Here is an 18,612-nt window from a genome sequence, read left to right as displayed (position 1 = left end):
AGCTAGGTCTGATTCCTTATTTTACTTTTCCTTGGTACACCCAATTTCACCTTTGCAGTGCAAGTCTCCCCAGATAAACCGCTGACTCTGCATTGTCAAATCTGTACACCTGCTGATACAGGCAGTCAGGTTGCAGCCGCTTGGATGTGCAGTGATACACTGATGGGTGAATGGTGACTCTGGCTTCACCCTCATTCCTTCTGTCTGCATTTCCTTCTCTTACACGTACAAACACAATACGTCTGTGCTGCTCTGTCTTCTGTCTGTTGCAACCAGGCCCCCACTGCTGTATAGTGACATATGGAGGTGCACGACATGCTCATGATACACGACTGATGAGACATCCAGGGCTGCTTATCACATGCAACAATGTACACAAATCCGCCATTTTATGGTACATGAATACATTACATGAAAAACAAACACAATCACGACAACTAAAATCTAACCTTGTGCGTCCATTTATATAAAAATTCAGCCTAGAGACTCGCGACGCTGCTGGCTGCAAGCCTCGGAATTCTGCAGTAAAGCAGGAGGGGCAGAGCTGGCCTCCTATTGGCTCACGCAGTGGCTGGGATGAAACCTACTGGTCAGCGATCCCGACACCGATGAAACGCTCAGAATTATGATTGGCTCTCTGTGTGAGCGGTGGGCGGGTGTTAAAGAGCTCTTTCGACTCATCCATTTGCTCGAGGCGGCGCTTTTTACCCCGGCGGAGTGGTGCGGCTCAGAGGAGCGTAGTACTGCGGCAGCCATTAGAGCGGCGGAGGGAGACCACGTCCTGAAAAGGTAGCAGTGCGGCTCGTTAGTTTCGCCGGTCTTTCACCGCAAGTATCAGAGAGCAACGGAAGGAAGCGGACCCCCGCGTGATGCTCCGCTTGAGACCGCAACATTTCATTTAAAAGACGCCTCACAGGAGGAGACTGTTAGCCTCACCTCTCTGAAGGTTTGACAGTTTTATTTAAGCCCAAAGAAACTCTTTCGTTAGACCCTTCTCGCTAACTTCTCTGACGTCGTTCCATTCTTTTATGTTTAAGCAAAAAAAAAAAAACCCAAACAACTGAGCATATCTCCTTCTGTTTTTCAAGGCAAGGCGTTTTGATATAATTCAACGTGAGGGGCTGACACCTCTCAAGCCGTGCATCACCTGAGAGAAGAAGAGTGACTGCGCCAACATGGGGGTAAGACAGACTGATCCTGAACTTTCTAGCGGCGTTGTTTCCTACCTGAAGTGGCCTGAGAAGTGAGTGGTAGCCTATAATATCTCGTCTCTGTTTAACAATTGTTTCAAACTCAGCCGTTTCTTTGGATGTTTGTATCTTTATGGAAATGCCGTGTGTCTGAGTGACATTGACTCTAATGCGGAACTGTGTTTTACCCTGGTCTCTCAGACTGCGACAAATTGATGTAGCCTGAATCTCCTGTCTAGTGCAGAGGTTCAAACCAGCGGGTTTTACCGACTCACTTTGATTTGACTTTGAACGTTTAAACGTTATAACAGATGATGCAATTGGTTCTGATTCGCTTTGTGTCGCAGAATTTGAATTAAAAAAAAAACTAGCCAAAGTCTGATAAGTAGAGCAGGTCCATGTGGATGCTGTCATTGTATCATACAGTGTGTCTGAGGTCTCTGATAGGCCTTCTTTCACTATAACCTTGCCAGCCACTGCAGGCCTAATCGGTTTATTCTCACTGAGTGCTCTCGTGAGAGAGAGAGAGCGAGAGGGGGGATATGGATGGTGTGAGGGGGAGTGTTGCCCTGTCCCCTTATAAACCTGTGGTATTGAATAAAATTGGTTTTATTTTATTTGCAGTATACTCACTTGTATTATATGACTTTCCTTTACCGATGAATGCACACAGTTCAGTGTGACCTCCTCTGTGCCCTCGCTGCCCCCTCTCCTGTCCTCTCCTTCCTTTCAGCCCTCCTTGGCAGAACTCTCTCTGGGCTTCAGAACAGGCAGCTGGCAAAAGATGCTGAACACACCGCGTCCTTTACAGTGGACGCTGTCAGCTGAGGAGTCTCATCCTCAGCACCCTCAATGACCCGTGCGTCATAATGCGGTTACCGGCAATAAGCGCCTCACCAGCTTATTTCCCCTTTAATTTGTGACATAACAGGGACTCGATAATCGCCAGCAGTGGCCACATTTACACACACACGCACACTAAAGATTACAGAAACGATGCGTTCAGTGTCCTATGAGAACGATGATGTGCTTGTTTAAATTGATGTGAGAGTTCACATATTCTACTGCGCGCATCCGTGAGGCAAAACCATTACATATCTGTTTCCGGCTAACGGGATTAAACTTAATAGCCATGTAAATGAATCAGTGGAAAAACACCGGCAAAAGCACAGCGTATGGCTGCTGATGTCTGCTATTGCGCATCTTCTGCTCCATCCTGCAAACGGAGTTGTAATTTTTAATCTCTGGGACCGCTCTGCATGCTGGATGGTGCGGCGGCATGACGCTGCAGACAGAGGACCATGCGGTGCTGAGAAATATGCACCGCTGTAGCAATCCAAGCCGGTGTCATCGCAGTGATGGTTCTCCTGCAGCATCTGGCAGTTCTCTGCCGGGAGAGAGACGTTCAAAATGTTTGATTTGGGGGTGAGAAAGAGTCGTGTCGGGGTCTTCATTTGGGTGTGCAATCTAACCGGCAGTATTAGTGGGCACTGCGTCAAAAGGGATAGGAGTACAAGAAGTGCTTACGCATGTAGCCTGCTGCTGCTGCTGCTGCTGCTGCCGTGTGGAAGTTTGGTTAGCGGTATAGCGGAGTGAGGCTGAGTTTAAACAATATGTCATTTGGAAATATGTCATGTCTGTGCCGAGGCAGGCGTTCTGGAACAGAATCATATGGGATTATGAGCGTCCCTGCGCCCTTTGAAGGTTGTTCCTTTTCCTTTCGCCCTTTGCGCGCTGAGGGTGACCCTCAGTGGGGAAAATGGGTAGATGAGGGGATGCGGTGGTGGAAGCAATTGTGCCAGGAATCCCGTTATAAGGTGTTATTGGTAAATTAGACTTGCATCTGTCTATCGTTGCTTTTCTCGCACTGGTGCACTGTGCTATGGCACCGCCAGCTGTCCTTCCCCAAGGCCGCAGGGGGCATCGCTTGCGACGTGCTTCTGCGTCAAACCAGGGGCGGGGTTTCTGGTGTGGAAATTCCCTGTAAAGAGCTGTGATAGGCTGCCATCAGGTGCCACGTAGAACGATCGGGTTTAAAAGACAGTAGTGATGCTATAGAGCTAAACTTCAACATGTGTCAATTACGCAGGAGAGAACAGAGGGACAACCAGCACATTTTGTCAAACACAGGCTGGAAAGCATCCCTAAAGAAAGGGACAACATCACCTTCTCATCTTTCTCAGTGTTCCTCTCTCTGCAGTGATGCAGTGATACCATACTGTAACTGAAACTGATGAGTCTATGGGAGGAATGTAAAGTGAGATGTGGACGAAGGGCTGCACACATGCATTGACTGCTGCTTTTCACCTTCAGACACGTGACACACATGGGGGGAGGGTGCCACTGGTGAGAGCACAACAGGGACAGAGGGAGAGAGGGGAAGGACAGATAGTGACTGGTCTGCAGGTGTAGTGAGAGGAAGAGAGGGATTTAAAGTGAAAGAGGTTGGTGTATCGAAGGGGAGGGCTACTTGGCTGGATATCCTGTTACGGGATAATGACCAAGGCTCACATTACCATGGTTTATGTTTCCTCTTGCTGTGCCTTGTGGGATTGTTTATCAGGGGGCAGGAGACAGATGGGATAAGAAAAGCAGGAATGGGCTTTTGTGGGTGATCTTGAAAGGACATATATGACTGAGTGGTTGGAGCTTGGAGAGATGTGGTGTCGGTGGGATAATGCCCCAGGAGAGAATAAAATGAAGGTGTTTGTATTTAGAATGTCATTATGGCCAGTGATAAGAGGGGTGGGTCGATAGGACTGAGGAGATTCCCCCCCCCCCTTAGTGTTGTGTTCTCTGTAAGACTTTGACTGGACTTAATGTTACTTTATGATATAAAGCTTTTCAGAACAGTGTGTACTTTTATGTTAGCATTAGAAAAACCATAGAAACGAAGTTAGTAAGTATCATCAGGAGTTGCGTGTGGCCACTGCAGAGGCCCAGCCCTCACTTTGGTGCAGAGTGCTGCACATCCCTCCCCATTGCACCTGCTGCCTGATGTTAAAAGGCTGCACTATACTGGGGCTGATCTACAGTCCCACGCGTTGCAGGAGCCAATAGAAAAGCATGTCTGATCATCATCATCATCTCATTGAACAGTCTTTTGACCCTATGGCTTAGGGGTCATTTAAGGTCAATACAGTGACCCTTTAGAACCCTCCTCCATTGTTCTCTTTAAGCTAGTCTCTGATCAATAGATGTCCTTTGTAGTGAGAACAATTTCCTTAGCGAGAGTACAGCTGTAGGACAGAGTCCAAAATTCTCTACTATCTCAGCAACAGACCTACAATTAACCTCCTTGCTAACAGGACTACATCTGAGCTATGAGCTTAGTAGCAGCTTGTGTAATGCTAATAAAATGTAAAGGTCACTGCTGTCTCCTTCATGCATTACTTTAAAACAAGATTACATTACACTCAGTGATTGATATCACTGGCAGTTTGCTTACATTAACATTAAATGTTGATGGTCCCGAATAAAGAGAGCAATTCAGAAGGGTTAGGTTAGGTTGCCTAACTACGATAACATGACTAATTCAGGGTGTTGTCCTCGAGACATGTGTGTCCCTGAGTGAACACCACAAAGCACGTGTACTACTGAGCAGCCATAATGGGCAAAAGGCTTGTTAAAATAAAAAAACAAATCATTTCCTTGCTGCATTTGATGGTACTTGGTATTTGTAACGTGTCCAATATACATCACAGACACTTAAAGAAAGGGCTGCATGTTGAATATCTGACATACTAATTTGTATTTGGGTTGTTATGCAGTCAGCATCTGTAAGGATTAATCTGTGTCTGACCCCCTTCCTGCTGGGAAGTCGTAAGGTGCCCTCTTTCACACTACAGCAAGGTGGCATGTTCCCCTCCAGTGAAAAGAAATCAAGATTTACCGTACTAATCTAGACCAGGTCACTTCTCACACTGGCCAAAACACATAGACAGCATTAGAAGTAATTCACAGCTCACATTATTGGGCGTTGTATAGGACTAGGTTTATGCCACTATCTGGGATGACCACATGAAGATAATGACAGGGCAGACAGGAGGGGATAAATTGGAGGGGTTATGAATTCAGCTGGGCTTTTTTATTTTGGTTTGTTTTGTTATGTTTCTTGCTTTAGTTTATTTTTAGTTCTTTTGAGTGAACACTTAGCAGATGATTACAGAGCTAAAGAGAGTTAATCTCTCTTTTTGTTTATATGGTTTAAGGGATTACGGTATTCTTTCAGTTCTCTTTATCTTCTCTGGCTTTTTTATATTGTCTGTTTAAACGATTCCACCAGATCAGTCCAGTACAGTTTTAACTCAGCCTCTCAGTTGTAAGAGAATGTCCTTGGGGACTGTTGTAATCTCTCTCTGTTTGTTCCAGAAAGGTTTTATGCAGTTCTTTCACTTTTTTTCTTCATGTCTGGTATCTGGAATCTCCTTCTTTTGATGTCTTCACTTTGCTAAATTGAAGAGACCGTCATATCACTTTCAAGGCTGACGCTGAGAAGTGAAACAACGATCTTAACAGTGTCTTGATCAAGGCAGATAATTACTAATCATCTGTTAAAAGTAACCATCTAATCATTTCATTATCCAGTACTGTTTGAAGCCATTCACCAAATAACTGATGCCATGAAATTAAATGATAAATGTGGAGTTTGCATTGGACTTTTTCTCTCTCTTGGAGAGAATTGTGGAGAAAGAAGAGTAAGAGACAGAGAGAGGTGGAGGCACAGTGGGCTAATCCAGTGTAATCAGACTAGTTAATCCCAACAGCGATGTCCCTTGGTCCCCAGCCTGAGCCCCCTACTGTGGCCCAGAGCTCTTTCATCCTGCTGTAAGACTCAGCAGATGGCCCAATGACCTCACAGGTCTCTCTCTCTCTCACACACACACACACAGATACAATAATACACACACACAACAGTTGCAGTAGCATACCAGATGCAGAGATTTATTGAAATGAAAATTGTGTAAATGAGTACTGATTGATTTAGGGACAGTGATGTCACATTTTAATAAACTTCAGCAATATTGGTGCTTTATAATATGTGTGTCAGCATATATATATATATATATATATATATATATATATATATATATATATATATATATATATATACATATAATGAACAAATCTACCTTGCACCCATGGCAGCTACACCATTAACTTTTCTCTAAATTCAAACAATCTGGCACAAACATGTAATAATACTGTGATATAGCAATCACATGGTCAGTGCAGAGGAGCTGATGTGGGTGCTCTGTACAAAGAGGAAGCGTAGACTCATAAGTAGCTATGACAAATTCTGCGGTGGCTCAGGACTATTTGTGCTATAATATTAGCACAAAATGTGGTGCACAGGAAAATTTTCCCACCTGCAAACCACAATATGAGTTCCACATGGCCCGACAACAGTCTTTGTAATTGTCACATATCAGCTCTGTTTTGTGCAATGAAAGAGGAAGAGAATGGCACTTCCTATTTATAGTTAAAGCCATCACTAGTTTGCTTGCCTTAACTTGTACAGCCTTATTGTACAGTCCCTAGGTCTCTACTTCATTCAATATCTCCCTCACTCTCTCTGCCGCAATGCGTGTAGATGCTGCTCATACGGACCGTAGCCAGTACAATGACTCACCTCTGCTCACACACACACACAGACAGGCCTAAGCACACACAAACACACACTAATACCTTGAATCAATCACACTGTCTGTGTTATACAGCAGTGAATACAGTGTCCAGTTATAGATGCATCAATTATTACTCATCTTGGATCATATCAGGGGATCCTAGGAGTACTAGGACACTACTGAGCATCGTCACCATGCCAATGGCTATGCCGGTCACCATAGTAACTTGCCTTCCAAACACTCATCAGTGTTGTTCACATGTGAGCAAATTGCAAGGTTTAGATCTGTTAGCCGGCACAGGCCTGCAGAATAATTTATGATCAAGTCAAACACACAGGCAGCGATGTGAAATGTGGGCTTAATTGAATTATTGAAATTTTAAGCACATTTTTATAAGCCAATACTTCAGTAGATGTAAGCAATTAGGCAAAGTATTCCATAGAGGAGAATCTAATTTTTCCATTTCCTGATGATATCAGAGATATGTCTGTCCATCACTCTGGTTGTCTGTGTGCTTCTGTGGGGGTAAGCGTCTGTAATTCCAGCCACAAGTCTCTTTTTCCTTCCTCAGGACAGAGAAGGCGCATTAAATTACCCAGAGCTGTGCGAGACAGCTCAACACCCACACAGACACACACAGGCACAACATGTTTTCTGTGTGATACTGGGGTTGTATATATGCACAAATTATGGTCTAATGCTCTCTCTACTGACTTACATTAATCGATAGATCTATAGACAGACATGAAAACAGACGAGTATTAGTAGACCTAATGTAGTTTAAATACAATTTATGGTTGGAATTTGCACAGTCTATGCAATTTAAGGGAAAAGACACCTTATCAGGTGTTTCAAGGGGGTAAAAGATAGGCAGTCTGTCCCTTCTCAAAATTATGATTGAGTGGCAAGCACACTGACACACACAAACTTAAAATAGGAATGTACTTAACATACTCAACATAGTGTAAGCAAAGATGAAGAATACGCTAGTAACATCAGCTCTCTGTGAGTCATGTTGGTAAATATTCACCCGTATCTGCAAATAAACATACACTTAAGGGCACACACAGACAACTGTAGTGATAATATAATCTATTAAAATATGGAAACACATACACACGCATCCTGCACACACAATTGAGGTTGTGCAATCTATTAGAGTGGGGTCACTGTGGGTCAAACATTGACACAGAGCCTGCAGACAAAGACTGCTGGTCAATATCTAATTAGAAGGGTGACAGCAGCTCCTCTTGCTCTCTCACTCACTCTCTGATCCTTTCCCCACCTGCCTTATCTGTCCCTTCTTCTCACCTCCCACTAGTGTCTCCCTTCCCATGTGCACAATCCTGTCTGTCAACCACCCACTTCACATCCATCTCTCTGTATCCTTACTTTTCATCACATTTCTCTTTGTTTGGTGCTTGTCTTCACCTCCCAATCATTTCTATTGTCTGGGCTTATGTTGTTGTGTGACATAAAGAGAAAAAAAACTGTCCCCCATATATAAGCAGCAGGTGCAATCTAATGTGGAGTGTTCAGTCACTGTATGTGGAAAAAGTGTGTAACTTTCCATAATGTTTAAATCTCTAAAGAGAGATATAGCCATTATTCACCCTCAAATGAGTAATACAGTATGATGCGCCATCACACCCCTACTCACCCTGATTTCATCCTCAAACACACATTAACACACTCTATCTCTCACACACACACACAGGTCTGTCTCAGAGGGGATCAACAGCAGTACTTTTCCACTGCATCAGTCTCTATGTAGCCTCTGCCTCACAAGGCCTGCCTGGTCTTGCTGCAGCAAAAGATTTGCTCACCTGCTCTTTTGTACGTTTGCGTGTGTGTGCGCGTATATTTGTGTGCCTTTTCAAACCACTCCCTCACACTGACACGATACTTGATATGGCAAGCAGCCTCGGTGCCATAGATAAGTGAGTGAGAGTTGTCCTGCACGTTCTTTCATGATGACAAACGAGAAAGACAGGTCTTTGTAACCACGTAGAAACACTGTATGTAGCATTGTGATTTCACAAGAGTTTTACACAACAGCAGTACAATTACAGCTTAAGATGGGAACTGCAGTGGCAAGTTGGTCTTTGTTAGTCACATTTTGTCCTACTGCAGGTGTGTATGTTTTGGTGTGGTTTGTGCTGTGTCAGTTAGTCTGTCAACATCAGAGGAGGACTTGTTCTTAATTCATACTCCTTCATGTTTGTGTAAATATGTCAATGTTTTAGTACCCATATATTTTAAAGAAAACAGGGTGAAGCCAGATCTTTCTTTCACTTTGGAGGGCAAATCTACCTTTTAATATCAGATTCAAAGACAACACAACTAACAGCTATACATTTTACACTCCTGAAGTTGCTGTACCACTAGATACAGCTTACTTTCCTGTTGCGAGTCATACATATACAGCTGTCTGCCCAGTTGTTTTAGTCCAGCCATTTCAGGTATTGTTGCCCTTTGGCTTTCACTTCTCATTTAGAGCAAATGATGTATCATTCATATCATCAGTGTATATCTGACCACACTGATTTGCCTCCTAGCTCAGTTTCCTTGATGATCTCGTGTCAATGAAGAGTCTGTCTGCTGGGACTCACTGACACCTTCTGGGAGAGATTCTTGACTCTCTGCGTCACCTCAGACCTTTGCTTGACCTTTGACTGATCCCTGGGGTTTAGGCTGCACTCTTTTCAGACAATGGGCTAGAGTTACAGTCATAGATCTAAGAAGAGCAGAATTTGCAGATTATGGAGGAAATCATGGTTATTCATAGGCCACTTATGTCTGGTTTAACACCATAGGCCAATTTCTAAGGGGACAATTACTATAATGAGGGTAGCTGGAAAAATGGGCTGTGAAGTTAAGCCTGCTGAAGAGGACTTGTATGTTCTTGTGGCTTGAAGTTTTGGTAATCTTGACATCAAAGTGACTCCAGTGCATCTGGTGTCATACTGCAGAGCACATTAGAAGAAACCCTTTGATGAGCCTGCAAACTCTCTCTCTCTCGCTCCTTCATGTCCTTAATGATTGCTGCAGCGTAAACAAATTAAGAGAAGCAGGAAGCGGCTTGTTAAAAAACCTACTGGTTAAACCATTTGCACTTGATTATGTTGTTGATTGATGTGTGCATGAGGCTGTGGTGGGCACTAAAACAAGTATTATTTGATCAATGGAGATCAAATGGGCATGGCAGAGCAGACGCAAGCTTTGATGTGTGGGGCTAGTTCACTCATTGTTGAGTAATACATTTTCCAATCACATCTTGAATAGTTCTTATGATAATAGTTTTTTGTGCGAATGGTTCCTATCTAAGATCTTATCATAACGTGAGAATAATTGGCATTATTACTGAGATATACTACCTAACTCACAAGGCCACTTCACAAAGAAACAACATTGTTTACCATGTAGAGAAACATAGAACCTTTAAGGGCAATTGAATAAAGCCCGCTGGCTTTATTTCTGTTGCTTTCGGTAACTGACAAACACTCTTAGGATGCCAGCCAGGGCAGCTCTATAAACAGACATAATTTGTAGAATTATGTCTGTAGTAATTAATGTATATAGTTAGTCATAGTGTACTTTTAAAAACAAAGAAGTTAAGGTTATGGACAAAGGCATGAAGGCTACTATCTCTAAACCTAGTTCGAGGGCATGTATAAAATATGTGTGTGTGTCTGTAGTATGGGCGATCAGACAGTTACCGCGTTGCCACCACACAGGACAAAGGTGACCGATCCCCCAAGAAGAAGAAGGGGGCCAAGGACGGCAAGGACATGGATGACCTGAAGAAGGAAGTGCCCATTGTAAGTAAATGTTTTGTTTATCTCTGAATACTTATGGAAGATGAATGTTGGTGTAAAGTATCAAACACTGATTAATTAAACATATACAATTCAGAAGTTTTTTTGTATATCATCCATGCATTATAGGATGTGAAGATTTTTGAAAAACATCCTCTTGCAGGATATAAGTGTAAAATATTTTTTCTGGTAAGAAGGGTGACTTATCAGAAGGTCATCAACTTGATCCCACATTGCAGCGCAAGAAACAGGCACCAGGGCCGCCATATGTGGCTGCCCTTATACTCGTGTTTCTCAGGTGAATTGCATGCATGGAGTAAATTTCTAATAACTCCCTACTTATTATTTTTACTAGAACACGACATCTCTTCATTGCATACATTATCATAATTAAGCTTCAGTTTTCTTTCTACAAAGCTTACCTGCAACCATAATTCTGAATTACACATAACATTTGTTGTTTGTTTGTTTTTTTGTTGTGTACAGACAGAACACAAGATGTCTGTAGAGGAAGTATGCAGGAAATTCCAAACCGACATTGTTCAGGTGAGTTGATCATTTGCTGAATGCTCTAGGCCTGTTTTCACAGTTTGCCACTAGATGGCAGCACAGTACCTTTGTATAGTTCTCGGCAATCCAACTTGACTGTTTTACTCTGACCTGACTCATCGCTTCATCCAGGGGCTGACCAATGCCAAGGCAGCAGAGTTTCTGATCAGGGATGGTCCCAATGCTCTCACCCCTCCTCCCACCACCCCAGAATGGGTTAAGTTCTGTCGCCAGCTGTTTGGTGGTTTCTCTGTCCTGCTGTGGCTTGGCGCCATCCTCTGCTTCCTGGCTTATGCCATTCAGGCAGCCACAGAGGACGAGCCTGCAGGTGACAATGTGAGCAAGCTACACACATGCATATACACACACATACACAATCACATCTGCTCAATCTAAGCCTCATTAACACATCGGTCATATTTAGGACTCTGAGTAATTACATGAGTAACATCTCAACAAACCCTTTTAACATCACATTACCCTCATGGTCTACCACCCACATTTAAAGATCCTATCACTCTGTCTCTCTTTCTATCCAGTTGTACCTAGGTATTGTGCTCACGGCCGTCGTCATCATAACTGGTTGTTTCTCATACTTCCAAGAGGCCAAGAGCTCCAAAATCATGGAGTCTTTCAAGAACATGGTGCCTCAGGTAATCATGCTATGTCCCTTTCTTACCTTTGTATAAGAAGATTGTGTTGCTGACACTGGAATATAGAAACACTCTTCAGGCAACGGTCTATTAAGATTGTATAAAAAACTAAATTCACCTCCTGCTACAGTAAAATTCAACATTTTATTTCAATGTCACACACCTCTACACCTCTTTACAGCAAGCATTGGTGATCCGTGAGGGTGAGAAGGTGCAGATCAATGCTGAAGAAGTAGTGGCAGGAGATCTGATCGAAGTGAAGGGAGGAGACAGGATCCCTGCTGACATCAGGGTGGTTTCAGCTCATGGCTGCAAGGTATGCACACACACATGCTAACACTCACATAAACCTATTTTCTTCATGTTTATTGTCTGCATTGTAGATTAATACTGATGACATCTAAATAGTAAAGGAACAAATATGGAATTTTGTTATGTTTGTTTTTGTTACCAAAAAATGTATGTATTTTATCTTTTCATACCATATCTTTTATCTTGGCCATCAGGTGGATAATTCCTCCCTGACTGGAGAATCGGAACCCCAGAGCAGGTCACCTGACTGTACCCATGACAACCCATTAGAGACCCGAAACATTGCTTTCTTCTCTACCAACTGTGTGGAAGGTATTTTCACAGAGTGAATAGTGTTGCTCGCTATTATTAAGTTTTGTGTCTGTGGTTGATTAAAGTGAGCAAAATGATAGACTTTGTCCTCAGACTTAAAGTTACTGTGTTCTTTATTGTGCTACAATATTTTGTTTATGTGTTCTTCCCAAACAAGGCACAGCTCGTGGGCTTGTAATCTGCACCGGAGACCGCACAGTCATGGGTCGCATTGCTACTCTGACCTCTGGCCTGGACACAGGCAAAACACCTATCGCCAAGGAGATTGAGCACTTCATCCACATCATCACAGGTGTGGCCGTCTTCCTGGGTGTCACCTTTTTCATCCTGGCCATTATCCTGGGTTACTCATGGCTAGAGGCTGTCATCTTCCTCATTGGTATCATTGTGGCTAACGTGCCTGAAGGATTGCTGGCCACAGTCACTGTAAGTGGACTGTTAATTATATATTTCAACTATGTGGCCTTGTTATTTAATACTGCTTGATTTTAGTGCTTACCTTACTTGTCCTTTTAAAACAAATAATAACTTTAGAATGTTTCCACCCAATTTAGCAAGAAAGAGAACATAAATATGTTTTACATCATACATGTGTTTATTTGCAGGTGTGTCTGACTCTGACTGCCAAGCGTATGGCTAAAAAGAACTGCCTAGTGAAGAATTTGGAGGCTGTGGAGACCCTGGGCTCCACCTCCACCATCTGCTCTGACAAGACAGGGACCCTGACCCAGAACAGGATGACTGTAGCCCACATGTGGTTTGACAACCAGATCCATGAGGCTGACACCACTGAAGACCAGTCAGGTTAGTTGCACATATGCACCACTGACATCTAAAATATGTTAAACACTACAAAAAAATGTCATAAAAAATCCAACCTGTGTACTGTTCCTTTTTCAGGTGCTTCCTTTGACAAGAGCTCAGTGACATGGCTGTCCTTAGCTCGTGTTGCTGCTCTGTGTAACCGTGCACAGTTCAAAGCAGGACAAGATTCAGTGACCATCCTTAAGCGTGATGTGGCTGGCGATGCATCAGAGTCTGCCTTGCTAAAGTGTATCGAGCTATCCTGCGGCTCAGTCAGGTTGATGAGGGACAAAAATAAGAAGGTGGCTGAGATCCCCTTCAACTCCACCAATAAATATCAGGTGGGTAATGGCCGATTATAGCCACGTGTATACAACTAATATCACAACATTAATAATACCCATGCATGTTGTACATCACAGGGTTTATCTTAACATAAAGCTCTGCTCTTCTCCCCTAGCTATCGGTGCATGAAACCGAGGATCCCAATGACAACCGCTACTTGCTGGTGATGAAGGGAGCTCCTGAAAGGATCCTTGACCGTTGTACCACCATCATGCTGCAGGGCAAGGAACAACCTATGGATGAAGAGATGAAGGAAGCTTTCCAGAATGCTTACATGGAGCTGGGAGGACTGGGAGAGAGAGTACTGGGTATGGACAAAAAGACAGATACAGATATGACACTATGACCAGACCAGAAAGTAAGGATTTGATAACTGGAAAATGCTTCTGTTTTAGGAGGCTGCAGTTAATTTACAAAGTTCAAAATTTACTCATGAACACAGAGAATTTTTATCATTTTGCATCTTTCTGTTTAAATCAGCACATTTTATGATCTGATGAAATGTTTAAACAAAGCTTTTCTGAGTTAGTGTTCAAAATGTGAGCTGATTCTTTGACCCCCACTTCCCCTGCAGGTTTCTGCCACCTGCTGCTGCCAGAGGACCAGTACCCTAAGGGCTTTGCCTTTGACACAGATGATGTTAACTTCCAGACAGACAATCTTTGCTTTGTTGGTCTTATGTCCATGATTGATCCTCCCCGAGCTGCTGTGCCAGATGCTGTAGGGAAATGCAGATCTGCTGGTATCAAGGTGAGCTGTTTTTTCAAAACAAAGCTCTTTCATTGTACAGTTTATTCTGTAAAACAGATAATAAACGATCTATGTTGTTTCTTTAGGTCATTATGGTCACTGGTGATCATCCAATCACAGCCAAGGCCATTGCCAAGGGAGTGGGAATCATCTCAGAAGGCAATGAGACCGTAGAGGACATTGCAGCTCGTCTCAATATACCTGTTAGCCAGGTCAACCCCAGGTAATAGATGGTCATAGAAACACAGACAAATACACAGTATTAGTATGTTAAGATAAGATAAAACTTCCCAAAACTAATGAACTAATTAATGGACTTACAAATTACAAATAAAATAAAAAAACTATAAAAAATATGAAATCTACATTACACAGTGAGCAGTGTGAACAACATATTGTATATTGTATGATAGTAAAATAATAACAGCAAGTTATGAGATCCACAGTGAATTTGATTGTCTGTGTTCAGGGATGCCAAGGCCTGTGTGATTCACGGCACAGACCTGAAGGATCTGTCCCAGGATCAGATTGACGACATCCTGAGAAATCACACAGAGATTGTGTTTGCCAGGACCTCCCCACAGCAGAAACTCATCATAGTGGAGGGGTGCCAGAGACAGGTTGGAACATTTTGACTGTGATCGCTTTAACATAGGAGTATGAAAATAAGGCAGTGTTTTTCAACGGAATTGCTTTGGGTTCATTCAGGGTACTAGTCTTTAAAATAGTATTACAATTTTACAACAGCAGATGGCGCAAGTTATCCACCAAATGATTCCCTGAGTGATACATAAAACCTGGGAGGGGCTGAGATTGCCCCAGAAATAGCAAAAGGTTTTGGTTTAATATTTTTAAAAAAACAGTCTTTCAGATTTTGTTTTTTTCTCAATCTGATAATTCTGTGTTAAAGAGAAAAAAAAGATATGCATATTTGGTCTGGTGATAGACTCACTCTTGATTTTCTATCACAAAAGCTCTACATGCATGTATCAAATACAGATTACATGTGGTTGACTTTCCTCATTCCTTTGTCCTTCTCTTCCAGGGTGCCATTGTGGCTGTGACAGGTGATGGTGTGAATGACTCTCCTGCACTGAAAAAGGCCGACATTGGTGTTGCCATGGGAATTTCAGGCTCCGATGTGTCTAAACAGGCTGCAGACATGATCCTGTTGGATGACAACTTTGCCTCCATTGTCACTGGAGTTGAAGAAGGTAGGAGGACAGAAGAGACACTGAGAACAGTTAAATCAACAAAGAGTTTAAAATAAGAATTTTAAATAATCTGTAAGAGAAAGAAATAATGGCATTAAAGCCTTTTATCCCTAAAGATTAACTATTTTTTTCACATTTTCCTTCTTAGGCCGATTGATCTTTGATAACCTTAAGAAGTCCATTGCCTACACCTTGACCAGCAACATTCCAGAGATTACTCCCTTCCTGCTGTTCATCATCATAAACATTCCCCTGCCACTAGGAACCATCACCATCCTCTGTATTGACCTGGGAACTGACATGGTGAGAGTTGTTGGCCATGATAAATACAGCTTTAGGCTCACAGTACAGAATACAGCTCCTGGTGATATGCCATATTGCAATAAAAGTTCACACCTCCTGGTCTTCCTGCAGGTTCCAGCCATCTCTCTGGCTTATGAAGCAGCTGAGAGTGACATCATGAAGCGCCAGCCTAGGAACCCATTCAGGGACAAGCTGGTGAATGAGAGGCTCATCAGCATTGCCTATGGACAAATTGGTAAGTGTATTGAAACTTCACAGTTTGATCCAGGCAATGAATTGTCTGAACTGAAAATATCTGTTTTATCTAAAATTAAGTTTGTGTTCGAATCAGCTTAATCTATGTGTGTCTGTGTGTCCACTCAGGTATGATCCAGGCTCTGGGAGGCTTTTTCTCCTATTTTGTTATCTTGGCTGAAAATGGCTTCTTGCCTTCACGACTAGTAGGCATCAGGCTCAACTGGGATGACCGCACTCTCAATGACCTGGAGGACAGCTATGGACAGCAATGGGTAAGCATGAAATGTTTGTGTTTAAGTGAATATATTGATAGCCTTAATTGCTTTATCTTACCGTCTGTTTCTCTGCCCTCTCCCACTTCCACAGACATACGAGCAGAGGAAGATTGTGGAGTTCACATGTCACACTGCTTTCTTTGTCAGCATTGTAGTTGTGCAGTGGGCTGATGTCATCATCTGCAAGACCAGGCGTAACTCTGTGTTCCAGCAGGGCATGAAGTGAGTTCAACAACTCAACTCCATACGACTTTTACATATTTTACTTTCTATTTTATCATTTCTTCTCTCCAATATTTTCAATATTCTCTCTAATATTTGTTGTTGCTCAAATTAGGAACAAAATCCTGATCTTTGGCCTGTTTGAAGAGACAGCCCTGGCTGCCTTCCTATCATACTGCCCAGGCATGGATGTGGCACTCAGGATGTATCCTCTGAAGTGAGTGATATATACATGTGATAGACATTAACTTATTTGTGAACTGGATGTTCTAATTCTTTTGGTCCTCTTGTCTCACTTCACAGGCCTACCTGGTGGTTTTGTGCAGTACCCTATAGTTTTCTCATCTTTGTTTATGATGAAGTCAGAAAACTTCTCATTCGCCGAAACCCTGGGGGTTAGTGTTTTTTTTTCACAGTTATGTGTTAGTTATATGGATTAAACAAAGTGTTATACACATAATTTTTGTTAAGCTAACTGAGTCTTTGCAATGACTTGATATTCATTGTAAAGAACGGTGAATAGTGTTTAATTCTTTTACCTAGCAAACTAATGAATAAGCATATGTCCCAAGACACTGGAAACATTATCAACTCATTTTATTCTCTGTTTTTGTTTGTGTCTTGTTTGCTCTCCAGGTTGGGTGGAAAAGGAGACATACTATTAATCAATGGAGTATATTTGCTCAAGCCCCTTACATCATCCACTTATGTCTCCCCTTCACTTCATCCTCGGCAAGACACATCTCCAGATGCCCCACCCCCCCTTGAAGACAAAAACCGCTTTGACGCAATTTTCATCACAACTGCCCCAAAGATTAAAAACAGCAAAGGCACCTTTACAACTTTCTACATCGACCTGCCCCTTTCTCCCCATTTCCTATGATACTCTTTGCATGTGTTCTCTCACTGCTGTGTACATAAACCAATATATCTACCAAACGGCAGCTGCATATTGTGTATGTAGATTTGAATGAGCTAAAGATACAAAGGGAGTGTCTATGCTCTGCAAAAAGGGCCATCCAGCTCCTTCTCCCTGTTCTTCCCCTGCTTCCCCCTTCGTCTTTCTGTATATCCTACCTTCGTTCCCCTGTCATTCCCCGCCTCGCCAACCCTTTGCTTGTCCTCCAATCACACACAGATATAAAGATCACACAGTGAGATCCCACCGCTGACACCACTTCGACTGCCACCTCTCGCCTCCGTCTCCTGTCTGTGGAGGACCAGCGGAGTGGTCACCTCCCTGACGCTCTCACTGCGTCCATTTTCCTTCTCTTCTGTTCTCAACGGCCACAGTGTTGTTTTTTAATATGTGGGGTAGGGGGGTTTTGATGATTTTACTTGTCTTTTTTATTTTTAAAATGGGAGGGGAGGTGTGTGAGAGCTGCTTTTCCTCCTTTAGGCCTAACAAAGCACACCCCATGGCGTCCTGTCTCCCCTCTCACTCCCTCTGTTTCTCACAGCCCTCCCCTCTCCCTCCTCCTGCCCCGTTTGTCTCTGTTTGTGTGCACTGTGTGAACCATTGTCCTTGTTAATAACTAATACAGTACATCCCCCAAGTTCGTAAATACAACTCAATCTTTCTGTGTGCTCTAGGAAATCTATATAATTCTATACTGAATTTAAATGAAACAATAAAAAAACACATTGAAAAAGAGCTCAAGCGAGACATTCATAAAGACCACCATTGATCTTGGGGAGATAAGAAAAGTGAGAGGGGTCTGTCTCTCTTTTTGTATTTTGTTTGGTTTCAGTTATTTTCGCAGGTTTTTCAGGAGGCGATTCTCAAGTGTAAACAGCAAACGCAGAGGTTTTTACCAAAAAGACGCAAGACGCCAACCAAGGCTTTCAGGTTCCTGTCACTACAGGGTTTGTTGGTATGATGTGGTGAAGTGTGCTGTGTTGTAGTGAGTGGTGATGATGAATCCTTGCACCTGGGGTCAGATCCAGGTCTGTGTGCATGTATGTGTTGGAGACCAGTGAAGGGCCAGCGGTCTCAGGCTG

The 18,612-nt window shown here is 42.9% G+C and overlaps 1 protein-coding gene across 2 annotated transcripts; it reads left to right on the top strand.

Moving 5' to 3' along the window:
- The first annotated feature begins 750 nt into the window (after window positions 1–750).
- atp1a3b (ATPase Na+/K+ transporting subunit alpha 3b) lies at window positions 751–18,266 on the top strand. 2 transcript variants are annotated; one of them, XM_028424390.1, is made up of 23 exons: window positions 751–946; window positions 1,089–1,181; window positions 10,555–10,638; window positions 11,122–11,181; window positions 11,317–11,520; window positions 11,724–11,837; window positions 12,019–12,153; window positions 12,344–12,461; window positions 12,619–12,887; window positions 13,067–13,265; window positions 13,362–13,606; window positions 13,726–13,918; window positions 14,185–14,360; window positions 14,447–14,583; window positions 14,830–14,980; window positions 15,406–15,574; window positions 15,723–15,877; window positions 15,989–16,112; window positions 16,241–16,386; window positions 16,481–16,611; window positions 16,727–16,828; window positions 16,915–17,006; window positions 17,248–18,266. In XM_028424390.1, exons 2-23 carry the CDS (start codon window positions 1,176–1,178, stop codon window positions 17,274–17,276), a joined length of 3,039 nt encoding a protein of 1,012 aa, XP_028280191.1. In that variant the 5' UTR covers window positions 751–946; window positions 1,089–1,175; the 3' UTR covers window positions 17,277–18,266. The 2 variants fall into 2 exon arrangements, with proteins under 2 accessions (XP_028280191.1, XP_028280190.1); XM_028424389.1 differs by having other exon boundaries at window positions 10,516–10,638.
- The last annotated feature ends 346 nt before the right edge of the window (window positions 18,267–18,612 follow it).

This window comes from Parambassis ranga, chromosome 16, assembly GCF_900634625.1.
Source record: "Parambassis ranga chromosome 16, fParRan2.1, whole genome shotgun sequence".
NCBI lineage: Eukaryota > Metazoa > Chordata > Actinopteri > Ambassidae > Parambassis > Parambassis ranga.
This window is presented reverse-complemented; position numbering and strand designations above follow the sequence as displayed.